This window comes from Cornus florida, unplaced genomic scaffold (assembly GCF_030987335.1).
Source record: "Cornus florida cultivar Cherokee Brave unplaced genomic scaffold, ASM3098733v1 CherokeeBrave_3.0.0_Hap2_Chr06, whole genome shotgun sequence".
Classification (NCBI taxonomy): Eukaryota; Viridiplantae; Streptophyta; class Magnoliopsida; order Cornales; family Cornaceae; genus Cornus; species Cornus florida.
In genome coordinates, this window is record NW_026775576.1 from 104,492,494 (window position 1) to 104,514,840 (window position 22,347).

General features: G+C 34.4%; 2 protein-coding genes across 3 annotated transcripts; one reads left to right on the plus strand and one right to left on the minus strand.

The window, feature by feature from the left end:
- Window positions 1-248: 248 nt before the first annotated feature.
- Window positions 249-5,333, minus strand: LOC132313583 (disease resistance protein RUN1-like). The gene is made up of 6 exons (XM_059812417.1): window positions 4,778-5,333; window positions 4,145-4,381; window positions 2,728-3,832; window positions 2,356-2,631; window positions 1,329-2,249; window positions 249-1,254 (listed from the first exon to the last, which is right to left on the minus strand). Exons 1-6 carry the CDS (start codon window positions 5,059-5,061, stop codon window positions 571-573), a joined length of 3,507 nt encoding a protein of 1,168 aa, XP_059668400.1. The 5' UTR covers window positions 5,062-5,333; the 3' UTR covers window positions 249-570.
- A 7,454-nt stretch (window positions 5,334-12,787) lies between these two features.
- Window positions 12,788-21,421, plus strand: LOC132313586 (pentatricopeptide repeat-containing protein At2g41720-like). Of its 2 annotated transcripts, XM_059812421.1 has the most exons (11): window positions 12,789-13,286; window positions 13,514-13,686; window positions 14,217-14,322; window positions 15,973-17,082; window positions 17,168-17,273; window positions 17,374-17,578; window positions 18,758-18,890; window positions 19,330-19,434; window positions 20,069-20,189; window positions 20,962-21,070; window positions 21,171-21,421. In XM_059812421.1, the coding sequence occupies exons 1-11, from the start codon at window positions 12,873-12,875 to the stop codon at window positions 21,181-21,183; spliced, it is 2,595 nt and encodes an 864-aa protein (XP_059668404.1). In that variant the 5' UTR covers window positions 12,789-12,872; the 3' UTR covers window positions 21,184-21,421. The 2 variants fall into 2 exon arrangements, with proteins under 2 accessions (XP_059668405.1, XP_059668404.1); XM_059812422.1 differs by lacking the exon at window positions 21,171-21,421 and having other exon boundaries at window positions 12,788-13,286; window positions 20,888-21,019.
- The last annotated feature ends 926 nt before the right edge of the window (window positions 21,422-22,347 follow it).

Sequence of the window (22,347 nt, forward strand, 5' to 3'; positions counted from 1 at the left end):
AGTGACAGGGAAAGTGTTTTAGTATCTGAGTCATGCATAAATAGGCATGTACAAAAACTTAAAACCAAGTACTAAGTAGCCGTCACACACACACACATATATACAGATATACATACACGTGTGTGCGCATATAGTTCAAGGCTTCACTTTCAAGCTTAACTTGTACTTCTTTCTCATGTACTCTTTCTGAAAGGTGATACTCAGACCAGGGGACAAGCGATGAAAAATACATGGGCATGAGAATTAAGTGACAAACAACTGGGACTATACTTAATTTCATATTTCTATGAACATATATAATTTATAATTTAACAAATTGAAAAGTTCAGAATTTAATCTAACAACAAGAATAACAACTTAACTCAAATAAAAGAGATAAAATTCATAATCGAATTTAACAAGAATGCCTTCGAAATGGAGTAGCTGTATAATTCCTAGGTTTAATACACACAAGCTCGTACACAGACCCTTCAGAGCTGGCCATGTATGTTGGAACAACTTTTCATGATGATGAAGCACAATTGAGGTGTCTGTTACACTCTGAAACGTACTCAAACAGTAGTCTGTATCTTACTCATTCTCGTCGATCAAGCTCATTCTCAGCCTTTTTGGGTTCGGATAATTATCACAATCCTCAACAGACAAGGCATCCACAGGCTCCCCTTCTTCATTGTTATTGCCTTCCTCGATTTCAGTACGCACCAGCTGCTTTCTGGATGATGATGATGATTCATCGCCATTTCCTTGCTTATCTTCTTCAACTTCAACAGCAACACTATGACTATGAGAAGCAGGCAAGCGATATTGGTTCATCAATCCTTTTGAATCTTGTTGTTCATACACTAGTCGAATCCCGCACTTCCTCACCTTTGTTGAATCATCATCAGTGGTGAACAAAACCTCCACCTGATCCCCACCCTGGAGCTCATATCCAATATCAGAATGCGGTACATGGGCCAACCACATGTGATCTTGGCGGGTTATTAGGATGCTCGAAGTTGTTTTCCGCATCCATTCAATGCGCTTGGTTTTGTTATTAATCACAACATCAAGAAAAGTAAATGTCGTAGTATCGTTATTAATCGTATCTACTTCTGCAGAGTATATGATGCATAATGCAAACCCTTGGATCACCTGATCAGAAAGCCGAGGCACCTCAAAAGAAATTGAAGCTCCCACAGTTTGATAGTTGTACCAGTTTGGAATCTCACTTCCAGGAAGATAAAATGCATTTTTACAATATCTGGATAGTTCCTGTCAATAAAAATAAGATGTTAGACACACAGCGCGCGCGCAGAGAGACAGAGAGAGTGAGAGAGAGAGAGAACCATGATGAAGGGGCTATTTCTAAAAGAATTTGCCAAATTGCTACACCATTCCATGTGAATGTTGTCTATGGATTCCAACTTGTCCAATCCAGTAATCTCAGCTAGTTTGCTGCACCCACTAAGAAACATGGATAGATTTGCGGGCGCATTTGATACATTTGATATCCTCTCCAAAGATGAGCAATTTGGTGCAACTAAGAAGGCCAAACTTGCTGGAAGATCTGGAATTGACCTAAGCTTGGTGCAATCATCCAATAGAAGGCTCTCAAGCTTGGAAAGGCGACTGATGCTTGTCGGTAGGCTACAAAAATTGTTGTTTCTTAGATCCAACTGTTGCAATGATGGTAAGGTCCCCAGGTCATTAGGAAGTGAATCATCTATCAAATTGCAATTTGGAAGGAATAGTCTTCTTAAGGAGCACAAACCAGATACAGAAGTTGGTAATAAACTCATTGAATCTGGAATTTTTTTGGGTGAAAACAAGGACCAGAAGAGCGAAGGGAAAGATACAGTGGACACTGTTTGATCATTTTGACTAAATGATAATTCCCTTAAGTTCCTCAAAAGATTGATGGAAAGGGGTAGTTGCTTTATAGCTGTGTTATATGCAAGAAACACCCTCAATTGTTCCATTTTGCCAATGTCTTCTGGTAACTTATCAAGTTTCAAGCACCCTGACAGATCAAGATTTTCAAGAGACTTTAACTCGCACATAGTTACTGGAAGAATCCTAAGATTTTTGCAATCTCTCAAATTCAAGTATACAAGTTTGTCAAGATTTCCTATTGATTGATGAATTTCTACCAAACTTGTGCACTCTAGGAGTAACAATCTCTCGATGCTAGGGAGTCCTTTGAAGTCTGGGGTTTTGGTTAGGTTATGGGAATGGCTGAGATTAAGGACCTTCAACTTTTTGAGCATCTGTGTTTAGAGTAAGAAACAAAAAACAGATGGTTAATTTTCACAATAAAATGAAGAATGTAATTTCATACTTCCACAAAATAAACTGAAGACAATAATTTCATACCTTAGTCTCCTTCCAAACTTGTTTCAGGCCACTGCAAGACATGTCAATTTCAACTACATTCTGCAGACTAAAATTGGTTGGTATTTGCTTCAATGGGAATCCGTGCCAACATAACCATCTTAATTCTTTCGAGAAATGTTCATAGCTTCCCATCAAATTTGCATAATTGAGTTGGAGTAACCGTAGTGTTTGCATCTTTGCAAATGCTTCAGTTCTCAAGGGCACCACATTTTGACTGCAGAAGTTTAGAATGAGGCCTTCAACTACTTCTGTTCCCTGAGAAAATCATTAGGTAAGTAAAAAATCTATAACGCTATCGTTTAGAAACGCACACAGCAGAAAGGAACGCAACTAATTTATTTAGCGTCTTACCGTATGCTTTGTCAATACATCCAAGACATCCTCATGGCGCCACAATCTACTACGTTTCCCAAGTTCCTTGGGGGACTTCTCACGGATGATCTGTCTTCCCATATCTCGCAACAAATCATGCATTCCAAGTTTGTTTTTATCATTGATTGTCACGAGACACCTATCCACAAGAATGCGAATTGCAATCTTTGAGGAGAAGCCACAACCATCCAGTATCCGTATCACGTCTCCTTCATCCATTCCAATAAAGAAGCATGCAATATCAAGAAATATATCCCTTTGTTCATCATCTTCAAGTGCATCAAAACTCACTTTTAGTTTTTCCTGAATTTGATTATCAGGAATCTTTTTCAACTTCTCCAATGCACTTTCCCATTCAGGCATGCTTCTTTTGTCAAAAAGAAAGGAGCCAAAAACTTGAAGAGCTAATGGGAGCCCTCCAAGGTAGCCTGTTATAGCTTTTGACAGCTCTAAATAATCTTTCCAAGGATCGCCTTTCCCAAAGGCATGCCAACTAAAGAGTTGAAGAGATTCAACACGACCTAATTTCTTAGCCATATATATCCTGTCAACTCCGATAACTTTTAGCAAATGAACATCTCTAGTTGTGACAATTATTCTACTTCCAGAACCAAACCAATAACGTTCTCTAACTAAAGCACGCAATTGGTCTAAATGATCCACATCATCAAGAACTACAAGTACCCTTCTATTATGTAGTCTATCTTTGATGACATTAATTCCTCTATCAACATTCCTGATCTTCAGCTTTTTTTTCATCAGGATATCGAAAAGAAGCTGCTCTTGTAAACACACCAAACCATTAGGTCGCTCTGAAATTTCCCTTACGCTGGTAAGAAAACTACTTCCTTCAAATGTGTGAAATTGTTGGTTGTAGAGCGCTTTTGCAATGGTTGTTTTACCTATTCCACCCATTCCACATATCCCAACTATGCGAACTGTGTCTGTCCCAATGCTTAGCAAATCATTCAGGTGTTGTACTCGAGAATCTATTCCGACGGGGTGGATAGCAACACTCAAGTACCTATGATTTAGTTTGTTTGAGATTTCTTCAACTATTTTCCGAATGAACTTCCATTCATGCCTGCCAATTGTCATTAAAATAGAAAATATCATAATGTAGCATGACTTTTTATGATTCAAAATGGCCAGAAATGTCTCATTTTGACAAAGAAACATATGAAGTTCAATTATATTTCTTCCATGCAGTATAAAATTAATTAAATTTAAATTGACACATATATCAAGCATCTAAATTGACAAATAACCAAGAGTTTTTCAATTTCTTGTTTATAGCCCTCAAAAAATAAAAATATAAAATAAAAAAAGGAGGAAGAAGAAGAGGAAGTTACAGTAGTATTTTGTAAATAAACCTAAAATGTGGTTCCATAATTACCCATTGGTGACAGCGTTTAGGTCCCAGCCAGACAAATTTGCAACCTCAGTAAGCGCATCCCTCCATTTTGTTACTCTTATACAATCAAACCGTTGTTGGTGTTGCGCAAATGCTTCTGCAAAAGCTCCGCTCTGATGCCGAACCTGTGACGGATCAACATCGTAGAAAACAGGCAGAACAATCTGCCCCAAAAACCTCTTGCACTCCACGATCTTCACCAGCTCGTCCAGGCACCACCTGAAGGAGTTCGCAAGCATATATTATGTATATATTAAGGGTGCACAAAAACAGGTTGAACCGGAATTGGACCAAACCGGATCAGTAGGTTTGATTCAATATTTGTTACAGAAATTAATTAAGACGAATACAAAGAATAATTACCTGTATACAACTTTTTGGGAATATATTCTTTGTTTTGTGAGAATAATTTTTTATTCAGGGTCAAAGAAATAAAAAATAAAAAAATCTATTACTCGATTAAGATTTGTTTGTCTAAAATCTACATTGATGTATCTTTGATATTTGTACTGGGTTTAAAAAAATAATAATAATGTTTTGCAATTAATTAACTTTCTGATGAAATCAATTTTGAGGATGGGAGTTAAAGTGAAGACACAGCCACGACATACGTACCTTGAGTGAGCGTAGTTGTTGGAGAAGACGACGACGGAGATCTTGGAGAGCTGGATGGCTGTGAGGAGATCGGAAGCGATGTCCTGGCCTTTTCGGAGCTCTTTGTCATCCCGGAAGGTGTGGATGCCGGCATGGACGAGTGCCCGGTAGAGGCTATCCGTGAAGTTGTTGCGGGTGTCTTGGCCTCTGAAGCTCAGGAAGACATGGTAGCTCCATGAAGATAATTGTACTTGTGGATCTGTATTACTACTAGTATTAGTCTCGGATCTGCAGGAACCATCCATGCATGAAGGATAAAAAAAACAAAAAAACAAAAAAAAAAAAAAACAATGTACTATAATGTTAGCACAGTAAAAGTAATGGAGTGAGGAGTTGAGTAATGGAACAAAGGAAGAAGACTTTAGTGGAGGAGATGGAGATACTTCATTGCGTGCGTCAGTGCGTGGAGTGGAGGAGAATAAAGGTCAAAGCAAGGCGTACAGACCATTCATTTTACACGAACCATTAATACCGGCGGTGAGAGAAAAAATAAAAATTAAAAAAAAATAATAATACAGGGGGAGAGTGTAAGTGACAAAAAAACATGGAGGTTCCATAATTTATCTAGGTAGTGGGTCATATAGAGTCCGGTAAAATATTTTTTTTATTTTTGTAGTATTTAATTGTCATAATTTATGGGAAAAAAATATTAAAATTTAACAAAAATAATTTGTCCATTAATTTTTCGTATTTTTCAAAGAGAACATTTTAAGTCGAAACAAACTCTTTTAAATTTACTTATTCGTGTTTTAAATCTCACATCGATGTATAACATGACTTAGGGTGAATTACATTGACAACCCTTCAAGTTTGGTCCAATCTCATATCGATGAACATTTTGGTTTTTACTTGCACTTACGTATTTCATCACACTCCAAATGTCACTTTTAAGTGATTTTGGAACCCTTTTTGCCTGTGAAATGACGAGATTACCTTTCTAACTTTGTGTTGTTTGATGTATAACGTGACTTAACTAATATGTGTATGCGTGTGCAAGAAAAAAAAAATTAATTAATTAAATTTTTGAAAAAAACATTCTAATTGACCTACGGATACTGCTACCAACGACTCTCCTAGTGGTGTCTCCTTTATCTTCCAAAGTGAATGGTGAGAGTTCAAATCTCCAAAGGAACAAAGTGGGTATGTGAGTTTCTTATCAATAACAAAAATAATAATAATAATAATAATAATAATAATAAATTACCGAAGTTTATATATATATATATATATATTATAAATCAAAATGACCAAATCGGCAAAAAATAAATAAATAATTTACCAAAGTTTGTATATATATAAAAATATATATATTATTATAAATCAAAATAATCGAGTCGGGCCGCAGTGAACCAAGTGCTGCACCACATCGCCACGGTTCCTAATCTCAAGTTCTTTATCTCTCTACACTCGTTTGCTCTCTCTACACCCACCAATGACACTACTACCCTTTCCCTCTTCCAATCCCGAACTGATGCCCACGACATCTTCCGCTCTAACTAGACTCTCCCCGCCACCAGCTGTACGTAACCAAGGGCAGAGCCAATTAAGGCCCAGAGGGGGCTCGTGCCCCCGCCCTTGCTCCAACTTACTATGCATAAGTATACATTTTGCTATTATACATATACTTATATAGTAATTTTAAATAGTACCGCCTAAAATTTTTAAATTTTTCTAATTTCCTTTTGAAAAAAGAAAAAAAATACATATATCCCCCTTCTTCAAGGACACTGTATATTTTTCATTTTCTAATTTTTGTTTCATTTTTCAAAAAAAATCTTTTTTCACTTATGTATAATTTATGTACTGTACCATTTTTTCCTCTTCGTTCTTTTTATTGATGGTATTTGTGATTGTATTTAATTACAATATTATTAATCAATATTTTAATTCTTATATTTGTCAAAGTATATTTTTTTTACAGTACTTGTTTAGCATATTATTTTACAACTTTTTTTTTTCTTGTTTGTCTTTTGATTTTAAAAAATATATTTGTCGTACTTGTTGATTTTTTTTTTCAATAAGAAAAAAATAATTAAAAAAAAAAATCAGAGGAGACACCACTAGGAACTCTCACTTCAAAATCCTCTGAACCACCTCAGATATGGTCCAATCCTTTTGTTTTTATTTGTTATTTTTTATTAATTTTTTTTTCTTTCAATAAGTGCATTATCAATGGATCAGTGACCTAGCGGTATCAGCCTCTTACTTCCCAAAAGAAAGTGTAATACCCCTAATTTTAAAAGGATAGTCTCGAAATTTATTTATTTCTTTTATTTTCATTTTTTATTTATTTAATTGATTAATTGATGATTTGTTTATGTGTTTAATTTAATTAAGTGATTAAATGTAATTTGTTGGCTTATTTGAATTTAAATATTTTAATTGAATTATTTGTATCTGCTTATGTGTATCATGTGTCGCTTAATTTTTAGGATTTAAGTGTTCTATTTTTTATTTATTTAAAGGAGTTGGGCTGTAAATAGTAATAATGGACCACACTAATGGGTCGCATGGACTACTTGAATAGGATTTTTAAATGGGTACGGATATGGACCCATGGAGGGATATATATATATAATAGTGATATATATATATATAGGAATTTATTTATTAATGTGTAATTATTATTATACTAGGAGGGTAAGATGCATATGTATAAGTATAAATTATATTTTATAAATATATATATATATATATGTAGTCATGTACAGTAAATTATATATTTGTATTAGGTATTATTTTCCTTTTTATTTTATTTTATTTTATTTTCATTCTCTCGTTGTTAGACTTGGAGAATGAATAGGATTAATGTTATTCTTATTTGCCTATATATATATCATTATATGTCTACCAAGGATTAAAAACCCTATTCACGTACACATAGAGATTAAGAGATACAGAAAGTTACAGAGAAACTGAGAGGGGGAGAATTAGGGTTTGACTAAGAACAAGGGCTGAACCAATGAGGGGTTATTGAAGCTTTCTCGTGGGTTGAACCAGGAGCAACAGAGAGTCTGTGAAGGCAACCAAGGTCGCCGGAATAATCAGAGTAGAAGGTTTAAGGTTTCAAACTGAAACTAAAGGCAAGTTCTTTTTCTAACTCTCTCCCTTAGGCTTCGTGTTCTGTACATGCCTAAAACAATTCCAAAAGTAATTTAGACCTTAAATTGATCATGTATGCATGTTGAATCGGATTAAAATAGAATGTATGTTAATGAAATTATAATTACTTGATCTTGAATTTTCTTGCATGAATACTTGTTTTAATTGGTGTTAATAATGTATAATGGATTTAGGTAATTTTCTGAGATAATCTGAGACTTAGCTCAGACCGTTAGGGACCTTAACAGAGATGAACGAAATGATCGGAAGTCGCCGGAGATGAAGAAGATGTTGCGTAGCAGGGAGAGAGCCAGCTCCCTCTTTAAGGGTGGCGGCTCCCTTAATAGGGAGCCGGCTCTGTTTGGCTTAGGGAGGCAGCTCCCTTAGGAGGGAGCCCGCCCCATGATGGAAGGAGGCAGTTCCCTCTACGAGGGAGGCTGGTTTCCTTCCTGAATGTTATTTTTTATTTTTTTACGGGTTTTTGGCCACTGTGTTTAGGTTTTGAGGTTCTAGACTTAATTAGGAACTTTCACGGGGAATTTAAATGAATTCTAAGGTCAAGTTAAAATCCCATAGTACATAATAAACCTTATAATGCTAAGAATTTGAATAATATGAAATTTTAAACAAATTCGCATGTTGTTATTGGATATGGATGATTTAAATTGTTTACTTTTACTCTAGCAATTTTCTATGCATGATTGTACAATTTTTAATCATGTATCAGTGGTATAATATGATCGTGTTATTTTACAGATTTTTATTATGCTTAGTCTGGATTAATTAATGTTTTAATTTATTATTTATTTCATCAATTATTAGATTATATGGATATGATGCACCATTATGGGATGGTGGCATCTTAGGGATGGATTAGCTAATAAAAGTTAAGTCCTACCTACTTGGATTTATAAGGGAATGGATTAACCAAAGAAGTTAAGTCCTCATTATTTATGTCAGGCCACTGTATCAAATGGATGACATTTTTATCTTATGCTTATACGGACTTTATATATATATAATTATGGTGCCATGATATGAATTTGAGTCTCAGGATCATGGTTAGGGTACGTATATTGCCTGAGATGGATAATTGGATATAGTAAATATCTGGGTGTCCTGGTAGGTCTAGGTACACATGCCCACTTTATGTGTGATTTGCACGTTGTCGTTTATTCAAGTTGAGACAGACCTATAGTCCAGTAAGCGTCCTATAGTGTGTGTATATATATATTTGTGGACTACTTAGTTATTGTTGAGTTATCTAAAAAATATACGTGTATCGAGTCTCTATTTGGACTGTAGTAGAGTAGAACTTGTTCGTGGGTCTGACCCATTATTATTTTTCAAGTGTTCAACAGTTCCAATCTTAGAGCTTGTTCGTGCCGAGCAGAGACAGTTACTCACTCTTCCCACTACGTAGGACCATTCTTCATGTTTTAGTTTTGGTTTTTCTTTCAGTTTAGTTATTTATTTCCAGATGGGATATTATTAGGGGTCCACTAGATGAATTCCCGAGTTGTAATAATATTGAAGGTTTTGGAAATATTTGATTATTTAATTAAATTTTAAGGATTATTATTTAGATTTCTTTCAGCTTATTTATTCTTTATTTTTTTGTAATCAATGCTTGTTTATATACTTGATTGTTTGGTATCCCTCGGATCTGTGCTTGAACTCGATCACACGTGGCTCTAAAATCGAGGGGTATCACAGGAGGTGTGATACCCATCGATTATAGAGCCACGGGTGATCGATTCCGAGCACAAAATACAAGGGATATCAACAATTAATATTTAAACAAGCATTTGATTACAAAAGAAATAACTAAGAATAATTAAAATAGCAGGAAAAAAAACTAAATAATAAATCCTCCAAATGAAATATCCAAAAATCTTTAATATCATTACAACTCGGAAATTCATCTAATGGACCCCTAATGATAAACCAAACTGAACCAACTGAAAAGAAATATAATCCCAACACTAAAGCATAAAGAGAATCCTACGTAGAATCGGAAGAATGATGTGGACCGTCTCTGCTCAGCACGAACAAGCCCTATGTCTGAAACTGATGAACACCTGAAAAATAATAATAATGGGTTAGGCCCACGAACAAGTTCTTTCTACGACAACCCAAACAAAGACCGGAGAAACTACATATCTATACCTAACCCATTCAATAACTATATAGTCCATAATACATATATATACTAAAGGAACCTACTAGACTATAGGGTTGCCTCAACCTGAATAGTATTCAACATGCAAAACACACATATAGTGGACATGAGTACCTAGACTTACCAGGGCACACAACACACTAAATCTAGCTACACATCCCTAGCAATATATGCACCATATCCACTGATCCTGAAACTCAAGCTCATATCATAGCATATATCTATATATATAAATCTAATCTAAATTAATCCACTATATATCATCCAACTTGTTCAGTTGATTTGACACAAATATAAGTAGGACTTAACATTTTAATTAATCTATTCCCTTGTAAAATAAGTATGACTTAACTGATAAGTTAATCCATCCGTAAAGTGTCACCATCCCATACCGGTGCACTACATCCACACAGTCCAATAGTTGATGTAACAATTAAAGAAAGTTCATCAAATAATCCAGAATAAACATAATAATATGATATCATGTTACAACATAATAGGAATAGCTTATAAAATTATTTAAGCTTCCTACATCACACATCCTCCACAAACTGAATCTTAAGCATGCTGATATTTTACTATTCAGTCAAGTAAGCATTCTCCACATACAATTATGCTACACATTTAATCTTAATTAATAGAACAAAATAAAGATTAAATCCATTCATTCCTCAAAGAATTCAAATAGCATGAATTGATATATTTAAGTTTGTTTAAAATTTATTTAAACTCATTCATAATCCTTATTTTATGTTTAGGACTCTTCAAATTAAATTAAAAGTAATTAACGTTGTTTACGAAACTTTTCCAAGTAAGGCTCGAGCTTTTGTCCCAATTACTCAAGCATTTTGTTTCAGGTTTGAGCATCCTGCTTCAGGCTCGAGCTTTTCACCTAATTGCTCGAGCTTTTCCTTTCAGGCTCGAACTTTACATCCAATTGCTCGAGCTTTTCCTTTCAGGCTCGAGCTTTTCCTTTCAGGCTCGAGCTTTTCATTCAAGTCTCGAGCATTTTATCGACGACTCAAATCCTGTTTACGCAATTAAACCCAGAATTCTACTGTGAACCTAAATATTTATCATTTAAGGATTCTAAGGCATGTTTATAGGTTCCATCAATATACAGATATGAAAAATACATCATGTAAAATATGTAACAATTCATAAAGTAATTAAATCACATCCCTGAATTTATTAATTCATACAACAAGAACAACCATGGAATTAAAACATATGTTCTAGATCAATTAAATTATAAATTTCAATTTTTATTGTTCTTTACATAACCCTAAGATTATACTATAAATATAAATTTCACAGATCAAAGGAGAAGTGTAGAACAAAGAACTTGCCTTTAGGGATTTGATAAAAACCCTAACCTTCTTATTATTCTTCTTCTTCCTTTTTCCTCTTTCTTTCTTTCTCTCTCTCAAATATTATACGTGATATGTTTCTAGTCCTGTTTTTTTCAACCCTATAGTTACATATTTATAGGCTAAATACATAACCCTACTCATTTTCCCAATCCACCTCCAATTAATAAAGAAAATAATAAAAATAAAAATATTAAAAAGATAAATAAAAATATATGTTACGTATACTTTATATATATTATTTTTATCTAAGTAAAATAAATACATCAGATTATTCCCAAAGGACTTTCCTTAAATATATATGTATATTTAATTATATAGATATACATATACACTATCCATTATCTATCGGCAATTATCCATACTCATTAAACCCCTTATCCAAGTAGTTCATGAAACCCAATTGGTTGACCCATGACTACTATCCATAACCATTAAAATAAAATAAAATAAAACAACCATTTAACACATTTAATTCCTAACCATTAATTTCAAGAAAACACATACCATATCTCAAATAAACACATAATCAACTAAACAAATATTTCAATTAAATACATAATCAATTAATTCATATAAACAATTAAACAAATAGCCAAGAAATTAAATAAAGAATTAAAACACAATTAAAACCATTAATAAAATACCGAGACTGTCCTTTTAAAATTAAGGGTATTATCGGAGGTCAGGGATTCAAGTCTCAGAGGAGACAAGTGTGTGTGAGTACCAACTAAGAAAAAAAAAAAAAAAAAAAAAGTGCATTGTGCCCCCTAAAATAAAATCTTGGCTTCGCCTTGACTGCAACAAGATTGTTGGTGGTGGTTCGTTCTCTATAACAGCCTTTGTATCGAGGCCGCCTTTGTCGAACCGATCTCTCAGCCGCCACCGAGCACTAAAACTTTAGCAATGGATATTTAATTGGCTATGAAATTCATAAATGGGAAGACACATAGTAATGGTGGTTGGGGTGAGGATGGTGGTGGTTGTTGGGTGGGATGTTGGTGGTGATGGTTACGAAAATGGAAGGATGGTATTACGATCGGTGGAGGTGCTGCAATCGCGGGAATCCATGGTGGAGATGAAAATCAAATAAAATGCATGCATACATATATGCATGCATTTTTGTCATTTGAGTTTATAAATATTTGATATAATTTTACATTAAAATAATGAGATAAATAGATAGATCAATTCACATGAAAATAATTAAAAAATGTAATTGGAAGTTAAAATCAAAATACTGTAATTTACACTTTATTTTATCACACGCTATATAATTGTTGTTACGGTGGGTGAGTAACTATAACTTGCATTATTAGTCACTGCTACGATACAGTTGTCCCAATTAAGTTTTTCTGGTGTATAGCTTCATGGAATAGAAGTCGGGGTTTATCCTTTCTCCATGGCGGCCTTACAGCACCCACAGTCCTTCAACCTCAGTCATCCAAACGACCCATTTAAACCCAAATTATACTCACCCACATCTTCAAAGAACAGCAAGCATAATCCCAGAAAAACCCAGTTAGTAGTGTGCAAGAAGACAACGAACGAGGAGCCCTGGAAGGAGAAGAAGTTAGGGTTTGTGGACTACGACAAAGGGAAGCACCAACTCTCTGTTCACGTGAGTGGCCTCAGAAAGAATGACATACCCAAGCACTACCGATTGCGAGTCGAATCAGACCGGTTTCAGAAGGATTGGACCATATCTGAGGTGGTTCAGAGGATTTTGAAGCTCAATCATTGGAATGACATTGAAGGCTTGCTCAATCACTGGGTTGGAAGATTTGCCAGAAAGAATTTTCCTATTCTTATAAGGGTAATTCAATTCAGAAAACCAATCTCTCTCTCTCTCTCTCTAACTTCTTATGTCAAGCATTTCCTGGTATCATAAAACATTTGGAAATTTAGCTTTTCTTTTAATTGGCATATTTTATGATTTTACTTTTCTTATGTCCTCGCAATGAAGTATGTTGACAGGAGCAACTAATATTAACTTTTTATGTGAAATCTTCAAAACCTCTTATTGTTATTTAATTGGTGTAGGAAATAACTCAAACCGGTTCACTAGAGCATAGCGTTCACATTTTCCGTTGGATGAAGCACCAGAAGAACTATTGTTCTCGAATTGATATCTACAATATGATGATCAGGCTACATGCCAGGCATAATCAAACAGACCAGGCACGTGGTTTGTTTTTTGAGATGAAAGAGTGGAGGTATGCGTATAATTATTATTATTATTTTTTATTTATTTATTTTTCCCTAGTTGATACTCAACCCCCTCCCCTCAAAGAATTACCTACTTGAGCCAACCCCAAGGGTTTTATTTATTTATTTTGTTTGTTACAAAGATACGGAAAATTTCTCATGAGGGTTCGAAGGACATTTTTTTGGTAGATAATGTTAATGTGACCTGGAAAATTATATGCATTGCAACTTCTAGTGTTGTTTTGTATTCCAAGATGAAGTTTTATTTTGCTGAATATATACCTTCTCCGTTTAATATCATAACTTTCAATGAATTTTGAATGTTGAATGTTGTTTTTGCGACAAACAGAAAGAGATGCAAAAATGAAATACAGTTTAATTTATAAATACCTATACATTCAATTTTTGGTAGCATAGTTTGCAGCAAATAATTGTAAAGATAATTCACTTTGCTCAATTAATTTTTTTCTTCTGTTTTTCCTTTTTTCTTTTCTTTACTCCATAGACATTACTTTCAACACTTCTGTATTTCTGCTAGGTGCAAGCCAAATGCTGAAACTTACAACGCGCTCATCAATGCACATGGTCGAGCTGGTCAATGGCGTTGGGCACTGAATATTATGGAAGACATGCTTCGCGCAGCTGTGTGTATTTTTATTCTTCTTCCATTATGAAACTTAGTGGTTCTGATGTGAGCTTCCTTCTTTTTCTTTTCATGTTCAAACTGTATATAATGGAGAAAATTTGTTCACTGTTAAGTACCACCTCTGCAATTTTGAGTTTGTTTCTATAATTATCACTGATATCATGATTAACATAGTTCTACTTACCACCTTTATGATCTTTATTCGTGGGGTGAGCATGGATTGCCCAAAATCATTTTAGATTTTCCATGGAGTTTGGAGGAATTGACTCATCATTTAGCATGTTCATTTGAACTGACAAGGTTATTGAATGAATTCTATTTACTTTAGAGTTTTGAGGAACAAGAGAGATACAAAAAATATGGTAAGTAATTTGGAATATTGCCTCTTTATTTAAAATTGACCACTGAAAAGAACTTGTGTGTGTGTGTTTAGTTTTCTTGGGGTAAGTTGAAGGACCTTTATAATTCTGATAAAGTTGTTTTTTAATTCCTAAGGTCACTGTCCTGGAAACGGAAACGGAAAGCAGAGATGTTTGAATTTGTCTCTTATACTATAAATCAGCTTGAAGGAATCATGACATCTGTCTTTTAATAATCAGTACTTCAACATTTGAGATATTGTTCTAATTTTTTTTTAAATAATTTTTTTTTTTTTTTGTGATGCGATGTCTGCAAATCTTTGTCCTCTAAGAAATCTACTAAGGAATTAAGGTAAATCTAGTTTTTTTGTACTTGAATTGTACAGTAGTTTTGCGATTAATTCATATTTAAAGGTAAAATACCAAACTCTTCCCTTGGCACCGCCTTGCGTTTGGATGTCCAATACCCTGGGTATGACTAATCTCCTTAAGGTCCGAACTTAATATGCAAGACTACTTTCTAGCAATTTTCTTCTTCACTATAATTGTAGGTTCATGATTTTCAAGAGTATCTAATACCAAATCTACCTTCTATATAACCCCTGTGAAGTATTAGAAGGTCTTGGGGAAGGGAAAAAAAAAAACTTATTCATCCTATTGTCTCATCCAAATCTTTTATATATATATATATATATATATATATTTTGGGGGGGTGGATGGTATTGATTTATACCTGTTATGATTGTTTTTTATTACTAATCAAAACAGTGTTTGGGAAAAATTAGGCATTTTATTGGAGCTCGAATAAGTCCCAACTAATGCAGCTGTGTTTATTATTCCTTCTAGCATATCCTTCATAGCACTTTATCTATTATTTGACCATGTCACTTAGAACTTGAATCTCATGACATCAAATTGAACTTTTTCCATTGTGGTATTTTATAATAATCCTAGTTTTTACTTATCAAAAATAAAATAAAAAAATAATCCTAGTTTCCATACTAGCTTGAACTTTTATTTTTATGCAACTTATTTAGTTATTGTGCTCTATAGATAGTGTTTGTGGTTGTTAATTGTTTAAGTTATTAGGGAATATGCCATTTTTATATTATTCCTCTATCGTCATGTTGAATATGTAACTATTATGAACAGCTTTATTTTGTTTCTTTTAATATGTGATTATTTTTTTAGTATTTTCTCATTTTGTTTCCTGTCATTAGCTAAAATCTAGCTATATAACTCTGACATAATTCTATGAAATACATTTGTGACCCTAATATATGTTGCAGATTCCTCCAAGTCGGTCGACGTATAACAACCTGATTAATGCATGTGGATCCAGTGGAAATTGGAGAGAGGCTCTGAAAGTATGTAAGAAAATGACAGAAAATGGAGTTGGGCCTGATCTGGTGACTCACAATATTGTTCTATCTGCTTACAAAAGTGGAGCTCAGTATTCAAAAGCCTTGTCCTATTTCGAACTAATGAAAGGGACAAAAATCCGTCCCGATACCATCACCCTTAATATTGTGATATATTGCCTGGTAAAGCTTGGACAATATGGGGAAGCCATTGATATTTTCAATTCAATGAGGGAGAAAAGAGCAGAATGTCGTCCTGATATTGTGACATTTACTAGCCTCATTCATTTATATTCTGTTTGTGGGCAGATAGAAGACTGCAAAGCTGTCTTTAACAGCATGCTTGCAGAAGGTCTAAGACCTAATATTGTTTCATATAATGCTTTAATAGGTGCATATGCTTCACATGGGATGAGTGGAAAGGCCCTCTCAGTTTTTAATGACATAAAATTAAATGGTTTTCGCCCAGATGTTGTATCTTATACATCTTTACTTAATGCTTATGGAAGAGCTCAGAATCCTGAAAAGGCTAGGGAAATATTTAATCTGATGAAACAAAACAATTGGAAACCAAATGTTGTTAGCTATAATGCACTTATTGATGCCTATGGATCTAATGGCTTGCTTACGGAAGCCGTTGAAGTGCTTCGTGAAATGGAACAAAATGGGGTGCAGCCAAACATTGTCTCAATTTGTATCCTCTTGGCTGCCTGTGGGCGCTGCAGTCAAAAGGTGAAAATTGATTCCATACTTTCAGCAGCTAAGTTGCGGGGCATTGAATTGAACACAGTTGCTTATAACTCCGCTATTGGTAGTTATATGAATGTGGGAGAATATGAGAAAGCCTTAGCATTATACAGATCTATGAGGAAAAAGAAAGTTAAACCTGATTCTGTTACTTATAATGTGTTAATAAGTGGTTGTTGTAAGATGTCGAAGTACAATGAGGCTATTGAATTTATTGATGAAATGATGGAGTTAAAAGTTCCATTGTCCAAGGAGCTGTACTCATCTGTGATCTGTTCCTACAGTAAACTGGTGAGTGTTTTGGCAAGCTTTATCTTTGAATAATCACTTCATGACTTGAAGGATTCTTATCTCTCTCTCTCTCTACAATTTTCAGGGTCGGCTCACAGAAGCAGAATCTATGTTCACTGCTATGAAAATGGCTGGCTGTTGTCCTGACGTTATTACGTACACTACTATGATACATGCTTATAGTGCTGCGGGTAAGATTGTATTTTATTTTTAAACTGCTGATTGATCAAAGTCTGACTAGAAAGGAATTCTTATTGAGCTATTACTTTTGGAGGAATTTCCATATTGCAGATAATTGGGAAAAGGCATCTGCACTGTTTCAAGAAATGGAGATGAACAATGTCCAACCAGATATTATTGCTTGTTCAGCTCTGATGAGAGCTTTCAATAAAGGATGCCAACCATCAAAAATTCTAACACTGGCAGAGTTTATGAGAGACAAGAAGATCCCCTATAGTGATGCAATTTTCTTTGAAATGGTATCAGCGTGTAGCATGTGAGTTTGGTTTGCTTTGAATTTTTTGCATAAGGAATTAATATTTCATTACTACATTTCTCTCTCTCTCTCTCTCTCTCTCTCTCTCTCACACACACACACACACACAGTCACACACTCAGGATAAGTCTAACTCAAAATCTTGTGTTTCTGTTCTTTTTGTGCTATTTCTTAATGTGTATTTCTGGACATAATTCTGTGAAACAATGCCGATGAACTGCTTGGGTAGTTCTCTGTGTTGTAATCTGAGTTTCAATCGAGCCAAATACAACTGTTGTTTTCTAATGTAATGCCTAAAAGATGGAAGAATATAAACGTTGCTGGTACAACATCTGTTAATTATCAGATATGTCCACATATCTTTAGCAGATTTCCTGGACACACAGGACACTCTCGTTAACTATCTGTCTCTCTCTCTCTCTCTTGCTTGATTATGTATATATGTATGTGTGAATGTATATATATTAAGCATTAAAAAGTGAGGAGACTTAGACACAGTAATAAACTCAATTCTCCAAACAAGCAGACTTTTGCTGTACTGTGTGTAGAGGATAATCAGAAGATTTCCTTTTATTTTGTGGGATTGAGATTAACGTTATTCTTTTATTATTATTATTTTTTATGTGTGGTTTTCTTATAATATTATAACAAGCAAGTCTCATTCTCTTATGGTTATTTCTATTAACAACCATCTACTCCGAAAGCTTTCCCTGTTAGAGAGGGTGTAACTTAAATATATAAATCCTTCAACACGTCCCCTGACGTTTGGTCTTCTTTTGGTCCAGCACTTGTTTTTCAATTTTTTAATTGGCCTTCTTTTGGTCCAACACGTGTTTTTCAATTTTTTAATTAGGGTGACGGTGAGGTTTGAACTCTAGACCTTTGACTCTGATAGGATGTTAACAACCATCTACTCCAAATATATAAATCCTTCAACAATTTTAAATACTGATTTTTGAAGCAATACAAAAATTGTTTGTCACAACTGCTAAATCATTTTTGTCCCTTCTTTTCTATTTATGTGTGCCATCTTATTATCCTTGGATAATAGAGATAAGTCTCATTTTTCTTAATGAGTTCTGTTATATTTTGGTTTTCTGATTTAATATATTTTCTCTGTCATAAGTTCTCTATGTTTTGTCATTTGCCAAAGCTAAAATTCTTGAATGTTGGTTGAAGACTACGAGACTGGAGGACAACAGTCAATCTGATCAAAATGATCGAACCTTCACTGCCTGTTATTTCAGTTGGACTCCTGAATCAGCTTCTGCATTCTATTGGAAAATCTGGGAAGATTGATACTATGATGAAGGTACTTATTATTTATTTAGTGGGGTTGGGGTTGGGGGGCACAGTGGAATAACTTGATTCTTTTCTTCTTCTTCTTTTTTCCGGGAAATAAACGTTCAGCAGATAAGATATCTTCACGTGTAAAGTAATGCATTTTTCTCCTTTATTATTATTATTATTCCATCTATAAGATCCATAAACAACAGTTACATGTGTGGTAATTTCATTAATGCTATGTTCAGTTGCATGGAATTGGTTCCTTGGAATTGGAATTGAAGAAAATTTAGTTTAAACTTTGAACTAAATTTTCTCCAATTCCAATTCCATGCAACTGAGCATAGCATAAGTTCATTCGTTATATTTTATTGTATGGCTTAGGATCACTAAATTTCAATTGTTATAATTAAAGTTGATATTTTAATTGTTCTGATACATTTATTCACCTTTTACCACCCATGCAGTTGTTCTATAAGATAATGGCAACTGGTGCAGAAATCAGCTTCTCTACTTATTCAATTTTGTTGAAGAATCTTTTGGTGGCTGGAAATTGGAGGAAATATATTGAGGTAATTGCATCAAACTTCTGTGGCATACCTATTGTATTTCGTAGCTTGGGAATTAATGCATTATCTGTTTCTTAATTTTATACTTCCACTGCTGATATAGTGGCCAAATGCTTTATGTCTATGCGTGCACAAGGGAAGCTTTAAAAGTTACAAATGGTCTTTTTAAGCTCTGTACGTGGTGTTCCATTGGAAGAAAACCAACACTACAACAACCACCACCACCACGTCTTTTCCCAATTACTTGGGAAAACCTGGAAGAAAACCATGCCTTAATCTGGTAGAAAGACAAGGATCATAGTCTTTTGTTATGGGGTAACAAGGCTGCTTGTTTGATGTAAAGGGACAAGCTCTGTTTTCAAGCATTAATTACACCAGATTGTTTTTCTATTTAAATGGAAATAACAGAACATGAGAAACATTAGAGGACTAACACATTCTGTCCCACTCCCCTCTCCACTCACTCACGCATGGAGAGAGAGAGTTCCGGGAATAAATTTGTTATACGGTTGCCTATTGTTGTTTTCTTGGTTTGGTGACTGATCTATAATTATTGAATTTGAGAAAGCTAATTTCATGCCTAGCACGTGCATTCAATCCTTTGTACATGAAATAATTGATGAAATGTGTCATGCAGGTACTCCAGTGGATGGAGGATGCAGGAATTCAACCTTCAATTGGAATGTACCGCAGTATATTTTCCTTCGCTCAAAAAAGTAGTGGGGCTAAATACGCTGCTGTCATACAAGAAAGAATAGGTAAGCAGATCATTCTTCTCATCACGAAAATTCCCTTATTTAAAATGCAAGTTTGGTTAATATCTGATATAATTGTCAAAGTAGCAGTAAAATATAGCTGCTTTGAATTTTTAAAAGTTACTTATCAAGCATGTTTTTTGTTATGGGGGAGAGTTGTTGGGAAACCTGTGCGTTTGGATAATATTTAAAATTTTCATTTTTATTGGTTCTGATTTAGGCATTCTTAAATTTAAATACATTTCATCAAAGGAGTTTCTAAGGCCTTCATATATAATCTATAGAATAACCATCCTAATAGTGATGGACCATGGAGTAAGAATTCAGCTGCAAATAGATTCAATACTGAGGCTTTCATACCCCGGAACAGCCCCCCCTTTTACAGAACCCCTGTGATTGTTTTGGCAATTTTATAATATTAGTAAAGGAGCAGATGGAAAACGACTTGCAAAACAATTACGTTGCAGGCCATTTTCCAATTATATTTAAGGGTAATGGTATCTTATATTACATGTAAATTGCCTGCAGCAGTGGCAATTTCAGAGCAATTGGACAGACAATCATGCTCTTTAAAGCAATGCTACTGTTATTTCAAACTGTTTGGATTTTTTTTTTCTTTTCTAATTTCATATTTGCACCTGTACTTTCCAAGCCTTGAGACATAATCCAAAATTGTATTTTACATTGTTGTTCTCGTTCAGATGATATCTCTATCAGAAGCTTCCTTTGGCAAAATTTCTGAAACTTCTAGTCATGGGTTTTAATAATTTGACAGAATCCTTTAAAAGAAAATCCAGTTATCAGATTTCAACAAGCAAGCTGGATGATTCTCTCCTTCTAGCCCCTGCATCAATTGATGCAATAGAAGCATTAAATGGCAACCTGTAAGTCCCACTTTCTATCTCGGCACCGTCCATCTGGATCATGACTTTCAAGCTGTACCGCCCGTTTTCCACCTCCACATTCTGATCATAAAATTATTAGAATACAAGTATGAAGCTGCAGCTGCAATAACCACCAACTCCAGAATGTTTTGGGATATCTCCATTTCAGAGATGTAAGCAATAGCCTGGTGCGCCAAAAAGTTCTTATCAAGAGGTCAGGTATTATTTGTATATCTTCTTCATGCAGATATTGATTTGTATAAAATGCTAACAATACCGTATTGATTTTTATTTACTCCACTTCACTCTTTCTTGAATAATTCCTTCCTTTTTTTTTTCTTTTTTTTTTTTCCCCAGTTTTCTTTAATAATTCCTTCAGTAACAAACAGCCGAAAGATTCATCTTCCAAAGTTTCTGAGATGGTTGTTCTTTGTTTAATATTGCACTTAATGAAGAATTTTAATGTTCATAAATTTGATCACTCTTGAAGCTTGACAAAAGTGTTTTGGTTCAAATGTTGCTGTCCCCAAAAATCTCTCAGGACTACTGACAAGAATTTACAAGAATGCTATTTCATAAATGTGAATATTTTTTACGGCGGAAGAATAGATTCATTCAGTTATAAGACAGTTGTACTAAAGATTTGCCCTCACTGTCCTTTAACATGCATACTTAGCAGCCCTGTGTCTCTCATTTAATTTAGTTAAGATTGGGGGGACATTTGAAACGAGTCATTGTTCGATGTAATGGTAAAAAATCGAAGTAATCACAGGTACAAATTCTCATAATATTCATTTTCGAACACCTTGTGTAAGCAGGACACGCATCAACGAATTCAAATTATTAAGGAACATGAACCTCAAAGCAGCAGAGGCCTTCTATGTATTACATTAACAGTTAATCTTTAATTTGATTACCATATACTATTTAATTAAGCGTGACATACACTGGCTAATGCAATTATTGATGAACATGGACTCTAATAATCAACTTGGGTCCTACTCTCTCAATTCACAACTAGCTGATGAGATGTTCATTGATTGAATTAGGGTTACTGCTACCTAGTAGACATTCATTAAAGTGGGAGGACGGTACATCTCCAACCTCACTGTTCCAACAACAAAATAAATTTTAATTAGTGGGGATATTTTTATTATTTTGTGGTATAAGACTCAGAAATTTTCCGCGTTTCAGAGTTTTATGGTGGATTTTGTGGCAGACCATAAGGGACAAGATGTAGTACTACAACTGCATCCCTTCCAACCAGACATTGTCTT